The sequence below is a fragment of the Coregonus clupeaformis genome, chromosome 40 (assembly GCF_020615455.1).
Source record: "Coregonus clupeaformis isolate EN_2021a chromosome 40, ASM2061545v1, whole genome shotgun sequence".
Lineage (NCBI taxonomy): Eukaryota > Metazoa > Chordata > Actinopteri > Salmoniformes > Salmonidae > Coregonus > Coregonus clupeaformis.
In genome coordinates, this window is record NC_059231.1 from 28,866,701 (window position 1) to 28,880,484 (window position 13,784).

At 47.2% G+C, this 13,784-nt stretch overlaps 1 protein-coding gene across 3 annotated transcripts in view; it reads left to right on the forward strand.

Moving 5' to 3' along the window:
- Positions 1-13,784, forward strand: part of nalcn (sodium leak channel, non-selective) — a 327,441-nt gene that overhangs the window by 24,948 nt on the left and 288,709 nt on the right. For all 3 annotated transcript variants that reach the window (XM_041863638.1, XM_041863654.1, XM_041863648.1), the window contains 3 exons: positions 1,768-1,851; positions 2,120-2,259; positions 2,373-2,501. In XM_041863638.1, the coding sequence (XP_041719572.1) occupies positions 1,768-1,851; positions 2,120-2,259; positions 2,373-2,501 (353 nt within the window). The remainder of the gene's footprint in view (positions 1-1,767; positions 1,852-2,119; positions 2,260-2,372; positions 2,502-13,784) is intronic.

Genomic DNA, 13,784 nt, shown 5'->3' on the forward strand with positions numbered 1-13,784 from the left:
AAATGATGCACGCTCTAGAATGCCTTCAAGGCAATCAGAAACAAGTATTCAGTAATACCATGGTATAAAGAGTCTTTATGGATGTGTTATAATTAAGCAATAAGGCCCGAGGAGGTGTGGTATATGGCCTGGATACAGTGCCTGGATACAGCCCTTACCCTGATGTGCCTTATTGCTATTTTAAACTGGTTACCAACGTAATTAGACGAGTAAATTGTATTTTTTTGTCATACCCATGGTATACGGTCTGATATACCACGGCTTTCAGCCAATCAGCATTCAGAGCTCGAACCACCTGGTTTATAATTAAAAGTGTCAATAAATAGGTTATAAACATTCAGCTGATTTATGAAGGATCTCTCATGATCAACAGGTTACTGTAGGGTGTGAGAGATATTTAGATGGGTTGATGGACCTGCAAAGCTTGCGTTTGTGTGTGTGAGTGTGTTTGTCAGAGCCAAGATGATTTGGAGTAGTCCTTCCTGAGACTACCGCATCAGGTATTCCTCTTCTGTTCCCATGCTGGAGACCAGGGCTTGATTACAGCCTGTTACAATGGTGCCAACATTTTGTGGCTAATCTTTCAGCGGGGGAGTGGGTGAATATGTCAAAGACCTGACTGGACGCAGCACCACACGAAGTGGCTCGTTACATTGTTGTGTTTGTGTACTGAGGAACATGTAACTTGGCCACTTTCAATTTCCTTATGTTGGTGGTTTACATTAAGGTGTAACATCGTCCCCAGGCTATTGCGCACACAGCACATATAAGCCTGGGATACTGTATCAACCATTAAAAGTTGGCCTAATTGGGAGTGACCATGGAATTCTATGGGATTGACCTTACTGAGTTAGGTATTTCCACAATTTATCTAATTAAAATTTGATTTGAAACCTAACCCTAACCTTAACCACACTGCTAACCTTATGCCTAACCATAGATTTAAATTTAAGACCAAAAATCTCCATAAATGTTCATGATATAGCCAATTTAGACTTTGTGGCTGTGCTATCTAGTGGAACCCATTTGCCCTGTCTTCAAGGGAGAAAAAAACAACAGGCCCTACCTTCCAGCTAGCTAATTAGCAAAGGACACAGCTAGCTAGCTAGCTAATGGCTCCACCGAGAAGAAGAAGGACTACACCCTTAAAATCTGAGGTCGATGTATGTCACACTTCTGGGGAAAACTATGCCAATAAGAGTTACAAACAAAATCTCTTTATTACCAAGACGTTGGACCGATGCGACAGGTGCCCAAGACACGTGGGGGAAAGTGTTGTGGGAGATGATTGGTTGGTAGATTAAACCAATGAGTAATGCGCCAAGAGATTCTCCCAGGACTCTGTATTTGCTAGCGAAGGCCAAGTTTGATGCGTTGGTCCACCAGACCATTTGGGCAGAAGTGTCTGAGAACGAGATTTGGTGTAATGTGACCAACATGACTTCACTTAAGAGCGTGTGCCATCCTTCAGCACAATATGTCACCCTTAATAAAGCACATGTTCATATCATATTCGGCAAAGTGGGTTATGTCAGATTTGACATAGGTGATTATGTCACACTGTTATGCCACATTAATGAACCATGACATACGGTTATAGATGCTTTATAACACATTGATGTAGTGCCTATGAAGGCATTATGAAGCCTTTATAAGCTGAACGTAATTTAAAGCGGGACCGAAACATTTAAATGGCATTCAACTCTCTCTCTCTCTGTGTGTCCCCCTTTTTCTATTTCCTCCGCCTGTCCGTCCCCCTCCATCCAGGGGGATAACTCGTACGTCAAGGATCGCTGGTGTATGTTTGACGGCTTCATGGTCTTTTTCCTCTGGGTGTCCCTGGTGCTTCAGGTACAAACATTACACCTCACGCTGTGTGTGTGTGTGTACAAGACCTTGGTCAAATACGTCTTTGTTTTCTTTAAAGTAGTTTGTGCTGAGTGGGCGGAGTTTGCGCTTTTGGGACTAAGTGCACGTAACGTATTTGAAAGAAAACAAATACGTATTTATTTAACACAGGTCTGGTGTGTTAGTACATGCGTGTGTGTGCATTTATACGCATGTGTGTCTTCCAGGTACAGCACCTGTCTCAGTTCACAGCCTTCTCTCTCTCCCCCAGGTGTTTGAGATTGCGGATCTTGTTGACCAGATGTCACCCTGGGGCATGTTGAGAATCCCCAGAGCCCTCATCATGATCCGAGCCTTCAGGATCTACTTCCGCTTCGAGCTACCGCGCTCACGCATCACCAACATCCTCAAGTACGTAGGGTTTTATTAGGACATGACATTACCTGCATAGGTTTGTGAAATATCATTTGAAATGGAACTCTATACTTGGTTTATGATTAATGTAAAATATTCTCTCTCTTTAGGCGATCAGGCGAACAGATCTGGAGTGTGTCGATATTCTTGCTCTTCTTCCTCCTCCTGTATGGAATTCTGGGAGTTCAGATGTTCGGAACGTTCAATCATCACTGTGTTACCAACGACACAACGAAAGGGTAAGGGCCTCCATTTACAAAATGATTAGTGTATGAGACATTTTTATCTACGTTATGAAGGATATCAGTAGGATAAACATACTGTATAGGCCAGTGGTTCTCAATCCTGGTCCTGGGGACCCAAAGGGGTGCACATTTTTGTTTTTGCCCTAACACTACACACCTGATTTCAAATCATCAACTCATCATTAGGCTTTGATGATTTGAATCAGGTGTGTAGTGCTAGGGAAAAAAGAAATGTGGGTCCCCAGGACCAGGATTGAGAACCACTGATATAGCCTATTGGTATGCAGTGAAATATGACAAGGTGCGTGTGTGTTGTACCGAGAGCCAGTCAGCTCATCCAGATCTTCAAACTTCTGCAGCATTGACACTGGTCGACGTTTTGTTTTTTGTTAAAGAGTTCTGGTTTGGGGAAAGGGTTTAAGTTAATTAAACTATGAGGTGATGTATGCCTTGCATCAGTAATCCATCAGTCTAAACCATGGAGTTGGATTAAGGGCACACTTGGCCCAAAGCCGTTTTTAGCATGGGCAGCGCTATTGAAGTAGTCAACTGGGTGGGACATGCTATTGGTTAAGAAAGGATCATAGAATTCCATCCAGGTCAGCAGGAAGAGCATTACATAACCACAGGTGGCAGTAAATCATCAACCTTGGCTTTATACCTGTTCAGACTATACACACTCCAGCACTGTAGGTGGTGGTATGCTCCTTTTCAGTTTATTCATGAACTGCCAATACCCTCATAGAACAGGAAATTGACTAATTGAGATAGCTCTTAATTGCGTTGCCCATGCTGTCTCAGAAGCCACCATTGCGAACATAGGAGATGAGCTCTCTAATACATCTCTATGGTCCAAACACACTTTTTAAAAACTTCAGACAGGAAGTAGCTACTGCCCTCTTGTGGATGGGGTGGTTACTGTGTATCTCTGTAAATATACAGTACTAGATCATATTAAACCCACCCTAGTATCCTAACAACTTTATGTACTGGCAAATAACACAACATCTTTGGGTTTATATTTAAAGAAAATTCAGGCAGTTGTCATTTGTCTAGTAGTTAAGTTGCCAAGGCCCTGTCCTCACACCACAAATGTGAATTGTTCTCACAGCTGTGAGTTGTAAAATTTCCACAGCTTCTAATTCATAGCCTTACAAATAGCCATCACATTTTATGAGCACATCTAACTCTCTCACATTTGGAAAACAGTAAATCACGTGTAAAGCTACAGTCTTGATTTGTTGCATACATGTAGACACAGGCAGTTATTCGTAAAATGAAATGGTTTCATGGTCAATCAGCACAGTCTTGATGAACAGATTCCGGGCAAGAGGTTATTCTGAGGAGTACCTACAATCAGCTGCGAAGTGTATCATGGACACTAACCAATTGGATGGCTTGAAACCCTCAGTGTGCAAAAAGACTGACCCGAGGATACAAGGTATTGTGAAATATTCTCCTCTGGGAAATGCCATGCAAGATGCATCAACGCTTGGTATGGCAACTGCTTGGTGTCCGACCACAAGGTTCTACAGAGGGTACTGCAAACAGCCCAGTACATCACTGGGGTCGAGCTCCCTGCCGTCCAGGACGTCTATACCAAGCGGTGTTAGAGGAAGGCCCTAGAAGTTGCCAAAGACTCCAGCCACCTAAGTCATTGACTGTTCTCTCTGCTACTGCATGGCAAGTGGTACCGATGCACCAAGTTTGTAACCAATAGGACCCTGAACAGCTTCTACCCCCAAGCCATAAGACTGCTAAATAGTTAGTCCAGGTAGCTATTTGTTTAACTGTTTTGTCTTGTCAGACCATGGTCTGTAGACGGTATGTTTTCTCTTAAGCTTAAAATATGAAAGCGATGAGGAAACACCTCTGCTTCCTTGTATGCGATGAGATGTTTGAGGATGGTGTGTGTGTGTATGGGAGGGTCGGGGGTGCATCTGTGTAAGTGTGAGTTTGTATGCATCCATGTGAGCATATATGTGCTGTGTGTGTGTGTGCATGTGCATGGTGTGTGTGTGTGTGTGTGTGTGTGTAGGTGTTTAATATTTGGATACAGATGATGAGTAAGTGGTGAGGAGGAGAACAGAAACCCCAGAGGGGGAACAAAATAAGCTATCACCATCACAGTTAGATCTGCGAGAGCGAGTGAGCCCTAATCATAATCATAAACGTGCTATATTATCTGGGATTTATGTTTAAAGCGTCCACTCTGCCATCGATCTGTCCGTCTCCGCTCGCTGACAAGTGCTCTCCTGCCCCAGGGGACACTGCATACGTCGACTACTTTCAGGTTAAAAAGAAGGCAGAGGTAGAGAACAGAATTACATTCATTTACATTTTACATTTAAGTCATTTAGCAGACGCTCTTATCCAGAGCGACTGACAAATTGGTGCATTCAACTTAGGATAGCCAGTGGGACAACCACATCTTGATCACAGTAAGTACACTTCTTCAAACAAGCAGCTGTGAGCAAAGTCAGTGCAATCAGGGACATCTACATCTTGATCACAATAAGTAAATTTCTTTAAACAAGTCAATGCTAGCAGGTGAAATAAGTCAGGTGTTAGTTTAGACAAAAGACAGTGGTAGTAAAGGGGGGGTAGAAGGATTACTATTATACTATTCCAGGTATTCCTTAAAGAGGTAGTGTTTCAAGTGTCTCCGGAAGGTGGTCAGTGACTCCGCTGTCCTGGCGTCGTGGGGGAGCTTGTTCCACCATTGGGGTGCCAGAGCAGCGAATAGCTTTGACTGGGATGAGCGGGAACTGTGCTTCCGTAGAGGTAGGGGGGCTTCTACTTTGTAGTAGATGCGAGCTTCAACTGGAAGCCAGTGGAGTGTGCGGAGGAGCGGGGTGACGTGAGAGAACTTGGGAAGGTTGAACACCAGACGGGCTGCAGTGTTCTGGATAAGTTGCAGGGGTTTAATGGCACAGGCAGGGAGCCCAGCCAATAGCGAGTTGCAGTAATCCAGACGGGAGATGACAAGTGCCTGGATTAGGACCTGTGCCACTTTCTGTGTAAGGTAGGGTCGTACTCTGCGAATGTTGTAGAGCATGAACCTGCAGGATCGGGTCACCGCTTTGATGTTAGCAGAGAACGACAGGGTGTTGTCCAGGGTCACGCCAAGGTTCTTTGCACTCTGGGAGGAGGACACAAAGGAGTTGTCAACCGTGATGGCGAGATCATGGAGCGGGCAGTCCTTCCCCGGGAGGAAGAGCAGCTCCGTCTTGCCGAGGTTCAGCTTGAGGTGGTGATCCGACATCCACACTGATATGTCTGCCAGACATGCAAAGATGCGATTCGCCACCTGGTTATCAGAAGGGGGAAAGGAGAAAATTAATTGTGTGTCGTCTGCGTAGCAATGATAGGAGAGACCATGTAAGGATATGACAGAGCCAAGTCACTTGGTGTATAGAGAGAATAGGAGAGGGCCTAGAACTGAGCCCTGGGGGACACCAGTGGTGAGAGCACTTGGTGCAGAGACAGATTCTCGTCACGCCACCTGGTAGGAGCGACCTGTCAGGTAGGACGCAATCCAAGAGTGAGCAGCGCCGGAGATGCCCAACTCAGAGAGGGTGGAGAGGAGGATCTGATGGTTCACAGTATCAAAGGCAGCAGATAGGTCTAGAAGGATAAGAGCAGAGGAGAGAGAGTTAGCTTTGGCAGTGCGGAGAGCCTCCTTGACACAGAGAAGAGCAGTCTCAGTTGAGTGACCAGTCTTGAAACCTGACTGGTTAGGATCAAGAAGGTCATTCTGAGAGAGATAGCAGGAGAGTTGGCTAGAGACGGCACGCTCAAGAGTTTTGGAGAGAAAAGAAAGAAGGGATACTGGTCTGTAGTTGTTGACATCGGAGGGATCGAGTGTAGGTTTTTTGAGGAGGGGTGCAACTCTCGCCCTCTTGAAGACGGAAGGGACATAGCCAGCGGTCAAGGATGAGTTGATGAGCGAGGTGAGGTAAGGGAGAAGGTCTCCGGAAATGGTCTGGAGAAGAGAGGAGGGGATAGGGTCAAGCGGGCAGGTTGTTGGGCTGCCGGCCGTCACAAGTTGCAAGATTTCATCTGGAGAGAGAGGGGAGAAAGAAGTCAAAGCATAGGGTAGGGCAGTGTGAGCAGGACCAGCAGTGTCATTTGACTTAATAAATGAGGATCGGATGTCGTCAACCTTCTTTTCAAAATGGTTGACGAAGTCAACCACAGAGAGGGAGGAGGGAGGGGGAGGAGGAGGAGGATTCAGCATGGAGGAGAAGGTGGCAAAGAGCTTCCTAGGGTTAGAGACAGAGGCTTGAAATGTAGAGTGGTAGAAAGTGGCTTTAGCAGCAGAAACAGAGGAATAAATAGTAGAGGAGGGAGTGAAAAGATGACAGGTCCGCAGGGAGTCTAGTTTTCCTCAATTTCTGCTCGGCTGCCCGGAGCCCTGTTCTGTGAGCTCGCATTGAGTCGTCAAGCCACGCAGCAGGAGGGGAGGACCGAGCCGGCCGGGAGGATAGGGGACATAGAGAGTCAAAAGATGCAGGAAGGGAGAAGAGGAGGGTCGAGGAGGCAGAATCAGGAGACCGGAGGGAGAAGGATTTAGCAGAGGGAAGAGATGATAGGATGGAAGAGGAGAGAGTAGCGGGAGAGAGAGAGCGAAGGTTGCGACGGCGCATTACCATCTGAGTTGGGGCAGAGTGAGTAGTGTTGGAGGAGAGCGAGAGAGAAAAGGATACAAAGTAGTGGTCGGAGACTTGGAGGGGAGTTGCAGTGAGATTAGTAGAAGAACAGCATCTAGTAAAGATGAGGTCAAGTGTATTGCCTGCCTTGTGAGTAGGGGGGGACGGTGAGAGGGTGAGGTCAAAAGAGGAAAGGAGTAGAAAGAAGGAGGCAGAGATAAATGAGTCGAAGGCAGACGTGGGCAGGTTAAAGTCACCCAGAACTGTGAGGGGTGAGCCATCCTCAGGAAAGGAACTTGTCAAGCTCATTGATGAACTCTCCAAGGGAACCTGGAGGGCGATAAATGAAAAGGATGTTAAGCTTGAATGGACTAGTGACTGTGACAGCATGGAATTCAAATGAGGAGATAGACAGATGGGTCAGGGGGAAAAGAGAGAATGTCCACTTGGCAGAGATGAGGATTCCTGTGCCACCGCCACGCTGACCAGATGCTCTTGGGGTATGCGAGAACACATGATCAGACGAGGAAAGAGCAGTAGGAGTAGCAGTGTTTTCTGTGGTAATCCATGTTTCCGTCAGCGCCAAGAAGTCAAGAGACTGGAGGGTAGCATAGGCTGAGATTAACTCTGCCTTGTTGGCCGCAGAACGGCAGTTCCAGAGGCTGCCGGAGACCTGGAACTCCACGTGGGTCGCGCGCGCAAGGACCACCAGATTAGAGTGGTAGCAGCCACGCGGTGTGAAGCGTTTGTATGGCCTGTGCAGAGAGGAGAGAACAGAGATAGACAGACACATACATTTTACATTTTAGTCATTTAGCAGACGCTCTTATCCAGAGCGACTTACAGGAGCAATTAGGGTTAAGTGCCTTGCTCAAGAGCACATCGACAGATTTTTCACCTAGTCGGCTCAGGGATTAGAACCAGCGACCTTTCGGTTACTGGCACAACGCTCTTAACCACTAAGCTACCTGCCGCCACTCTAGTTGACAGGCTACAGAAAAGGCTACAATAATGCAAAAGAGATCGGAATGAAATTAACTAAACATCTGGGGAAGCGAGAGAGCGGGGCCTCCTTCGACTAACTCCCGCAGAACAACTTGGCAGAACTGTCTTTGTTTCAGGGATATTCTTCGTTTTGGGGACAGCTGCCGCAGACAGCTGCCGCTGAACAAAGAGGTTGTGCTAATAACACTAAGCTAATTGCCTAGCACAAGTGTAGCCACTCCCCCTCCTATTGAGTTGTAATCTGCAGAGAACAAAAGAAGTAGCTGGCCCTGCGTCCAGTGTGAATGGGTAGCAATCTAAGCTAATTGCCTAGCACAAGTGTAGCCACTCCCCCTCCTATTGAGTTGTAATCTGCAGAGAACAAAAGAAGTAGCTGGCCCTGCGTCCAGTGTGAATGGGTAGCAATCGCTTTTTAAGCAGACTGGGTAGCTTACTAAACTATGACAGACAGACAGAACCAACACAGTTTACAAGTTAAAACAATTCTACTTACAGAATCAAGCAGGATCCTTCCAAGACTATTAGTTGACACCAACATTCCTCATGAATGAATCCTTCCCCTTTCAGAAGTGGTGTGGCCGGTGTGTTTGTGATTTGGTTATTATTGGGCTAGTTTTTGTCAATCCCCCTGATGTGTGTGTTTTTTAAGTGGGGTGCTTTAATAATAATAATGTATTAAACTTGTATAGCGCTTTTCATTACAGACATAATCTTAAAGCGCTTGTTAATATACTGTGATGTCACGAGAGGCTGTGTCCTGGAGGGACGTTACATCCCCCTGAGGTGGCTGCAAACCCAGACAGCTATGGCTCCATCTGCTGGTATGGTCGGGAACTCCACCCCTCTATGGCCAATCTTCCCACGCAGCTGAAACAAATGAGGAGCTGATGAGCTGAAGGTTTGGGAAGGGAAGAGACACACTGAGGGAGTGTGTGGGGGGTGAAGAGACACAGTCTCCAACCTGGGCTCTCTGGAGGACAAGAGTGCTGCCCGTCCACTTCCATGAGGAATATAAGGATTTGGAGATACTTACCTTTGGGAAATACTCACCTTTGGATATATGCACCTGGGGAAATACGTGTGGGACATTTGGAAGGACGTTTTGCTGGGTTGGCCACTAGCTGCAACGTGGAATACAGTAAGACTGGGGAAAAGTTATTTGAGCGAGGGAGAGTTATGATTTTGGATGTGGAAGAGACATCCCTGAACTGTTAACCCTTAAAGAGCCACCAGAGAACAGAATTGTGTTATACTTTCGTTAGTTTCCCAAGACCTTTAATAAAATCCTTGTTTTGGTTGAACCTGGTCTCCTTGCACTACTTGAGCAATCCCGCTGAAAGCTGTGTAGCCTCTCGTGACATCACAGATGGTGGAGAATACAGGCACGCTCAAGCGTTAATAGTGCATGTCAGAGGAGGATATCGAAGGTTTGATCACCCAGTTTTCCAAGTTGGCCGTAGGCTCCCCGCCGACTGAAATGGAGGACATATTGAAAGCCCTTGTTGCTGGCCAGCAAGCCCAGATGCAAGCAAACGTGGCTCTCTTGGAGGAGCAAAAGAAAGCCAACCTTCTGAAGGCAGAGGAATTGCAGTTGCAGAGACAGAGGGTTGTCCAAAATACCCGCCCAATAAAGGCAAGTGACTTTATATCTAAGATGGGAGCTACCGATGACATTGAGGCATACCTGCATGCATTTGAGGCCACGGCCACTAGGGAAGCCTGGCCCAAGCAACAGTGGGTTGGTCTGTTAGCCCCCTTTCTAACCGGGGAATCGCTGAATGCTGTCCGGGACCTGGGCCCTGACCAGGTTACTGACTATGATGCCCTGAAGTCTGAGATCCTCAGCAGATATGGACTCACAAAGTTTGGTATGGCCCAGCGCTTTCACAGCTGGACCTTCCAACCAGACCAACCTCCTCGGGCGCAGATGCATGAACTTGTCCGAATCGCAAGGAAATGGCTGGATCCGCAGAGGAATACAGCAGCGGCGGTGGTGGAGGCCGTTGTGGTGGATCGTTACCTACGCGCCCTGCCTTATGAGGCAAAACGGTTAATCAGTCAACAGGCCTTGACCACGGCTGATCTGACTGTGGAAGCTGTGGAAAAGTACCAGGCCACAGCGGAGATGCTGAATGCTTCCCGAAAAAGACCCCAGGAGTGCGGCCCCACCACAAATGGGAAGAACCCGTCCAAAGGACCCCAAGGTCTCGAACCCAGCCACGTCAGGACTTATCCCGGCTCCAGGGGGAGCCAGAAACCAGGCGGGTCCAAGAAGAGTATACCAGGAGGGGGGAAACTCGACAGTGTTACCGGTGTGGGGAGATGGGACATATCTCCTGGCAGTGTGGGAAACCAGCCGATGAATCTATGCCCACTGCGGAGTCCTCCAGCTCAGCACCCACACACCGTTTTGCCTCGCTCTTGGGAGTCGTAGATGGCGGCCCAGATCGACCCCCCCACCTGCCCGGTAACTGTGAATCACCATGATGTGGAGGCCTTACTGGATTCTGGTAGCCGGGCCACCCTGGTGCGTAAGGATTTGGTGGGCCCAACGTGTCTGACCCCGGGGAAAGTCCTCCCAGTTTCCTGTGTCCATGGGGACACCAGAGAATACCCCATTACTGAACTTACAATGACCAGCACACGGGGAACCATACACACGACGGCGGGGGTGGTTGATTCCTCCCCGTCCCTGTCCTAATTGGACGAGACTGCCCAGCCTTTTACCCACTCTGGAGAGAGTCTCAGGAGAGGATAACCCGAGTACCTCGGAAACGGAGAGGCAAGACTCATCCTGGGAAGGCTCCGGTGCAATCCTCCGAGTTACTCACTCCCGCCCGGGCTCTGATAGGGATGGCAGGTGCCCAGACCGACACAGAGACGGAGCTACAGAATCTGGACAAAGAACTGTCTGGTCTGAAGGGGACCGCTGAGAGGTATCGTTTGTTAAAGCAACAGTTAGACATGAAGACAGAAGAGTTAGATATCCTCCAGGTTAAACTCCAACAGAGCTCCTTCCCTAAGCAACAGGAGGAGCTGGAGAGGCTGCGCAGGACCATCGAGGAGTGTGAGGAGACCCTGCGCAGTAGTAAGGAGGTCCAGAAGAAGGCAGAGGAGAAGTACAAGGTGTTGGAGTACAAGATGAAGAATGCGGGGGCAGAGAGAGAGAAGGAACTGAAAGCTGCTCAACAGAAGCTAAACTCTGCTAAAACCAAGGCTGATGCGTTCAGTAAGAAACTCAAGGAGAGACAGCAGGAGGCTGAGTCCCTGGTCCTAGAGTTGGAGGAGTTGAAGAGAGAGCAGTCTGGCAAGCACCACGGCAATGCGGACGCCCTCTCCCGGCGTGATGCCTTCTTCGCTGCCTTTACCCGACGAGGACGTCGGTCCCAAGGAGGGGGGATGTGTGATGTCACGAGAGGCTGTGTCCTGGAGGGACGTTACATCCCCTGAGGTGGCTGCAAACCCAGACAGCTATGGCTCCATCTGCTGGTATGGTCGGGAACTCCACCCCTCTATGGCCAATCTTCCCACGCAGCTGAAACAAATGAGGAGCTGATGAGCTGAAGGTTTGGGAAGGGAAGAGACACACTGAGGGAGTGTGTGGGGGTGAAGAGACACAGTCTCCAACCTGGGCTCTCTGGAGGACAAGAGTGCTGCCCGTCCACTTCCATGAGGAATATAAGGATTTGGAGATACTTACCTTTGGGAAATACTCACCTTTGGATATATGCACCTGGGGAAATACGTGTGGGACATTTGGAAGGACGTTTTGCTGGGTTGGCCACTAGCTGCAACGTGGAATACAGTAAGACTGGGGAAAAGTTATTTGAGCGAGGGAGAGTTATGATTTTGGATGTGGAAGAGACATCCCTGAACTGTTAACCCTTAAAGAGCCACCAGAGAACAGAATTGTGTTATACTTTCGTTAGTTTCCCAAGACCTTTAATAAAATCCTTGTTTTGGTTGAACCTGGTCTCCTTGCACTACTTGAGCAATCCCGCTGAAAGCTGTGTAGCCTCTCGTGACATCACAATACGCTACAACAGTAGCTAGATCAGCTAGATCAAGTCTGTTTAAGTGCTTCTTGAAGACTCCAGATGGGCAGCCGCAGTCATGAGAGGATCTGGAAGCTAGATGGTCAGGGGAGGTGGTGGTCATGGTCAGGTCAGCATGTCCAAGGGCAACCAGTTAGGCAGGCAGCTCGATGTCATCAAGGCATCTCCGCCGTCTGCAGTTTATCTGTATTGGGACACTGTGATAAAGTTTAAGCTCCCCACAGAGTACAGCCCACTCCTTACTTAAGAAGTATCCTCCTGAGTACTGAAAAGATGGCCCACTGCCAACTCTGCATGCATTAGCTTCCTCTTGGATCACTGTTGGTGGAAACCAACCCAAAGTCAGTAGGTGTAATTCAAATGAAAACACACAGCGGCTAGCTAGCATTAGTTAGCTTGTTGACAACGCTGATTTTCATCAATTTATGGGCAGGAATCTAATTCATGATATGAAGACTTGATCTGCACTCATTTAGCTATTGAAAAATAAAATGTTTGTATAAATATTTACATAAAAACGATTACATTTGATTAAATATGTACAGAATTGACATGAGCTCTCTGTCTAGGCTGCCACTAGGCTCCATGGCAACTATAGAACCTTTAGACATGTCTTACGCGGGTTCGTCTAATATCTAACTGGCCATGTGCCCTTGGCACAAAGTCACAGACTCCCTCTCCAGCCATTCACACAGAGAAGAGGGGATTTGTATTGAGATTGAAAGTGAAAGTGGGTAGGAGGAATTTGACTGGGGTGGGTATTTGTGTGTAGATGAAAAAGGGCTCCTGGATGTGCAGACAAAATGGGTTTCTTCACTTATTCCATATGAGAGATTATTCACGTTGACCTTGGCCTTTTGGTGAATTTAATGAAATATCTTGTGAAATATGTAAATTAGCCCTTACTGTGCGTTGGTATCTCAGGCTCTTTGGGAAGAGTAGTTATGACTGGTTAAAGTTAATATTGGAATTGCCAGGGACTTGGGCTGTTGCGGTGACCATATTACCACCACACCGGCAGTCATGAGTCATGACCGCAGTAAAATTCCACGTGACCATTGAGTCACAGTAATCTCCTCTTATGCACTCAGGACATGCGTTGGGAGTATCCAACTCCCTAATGACCTGGTACTCAGGGCTCTATTGTCCTTCTAACACCTCAAATCAAATCAAATTTCATTGGTCACATACACATATTTAGCAGATGTTGTTGCGGGTGTAGCGAAATACTCTGACATCAATGCAATCGAAAATCACATCAAACACTTATCATCAAAACACACCTCACTGTGTTTGATCAATTTGAAGAAAGAAGTTCAAACAGCTTGAAACTGAGTGGAAAACATGGTCATTGTGGATGTTGTTTCAAAGCCTAACAAGGAAATGGACAGCCTTTCAAAGGTGATGATTAATTCAAAACACCCATACACATATTAGAGCTTATACATATGCATAGGCCTATATATTTTTACATTAACATTTTAGTCATTTAGCAGACGCTCTTATCCAGAGTAACTTACAGTTATGAGCCCAAGCCTAAAAAAAACTGAATTAAAATAATGATT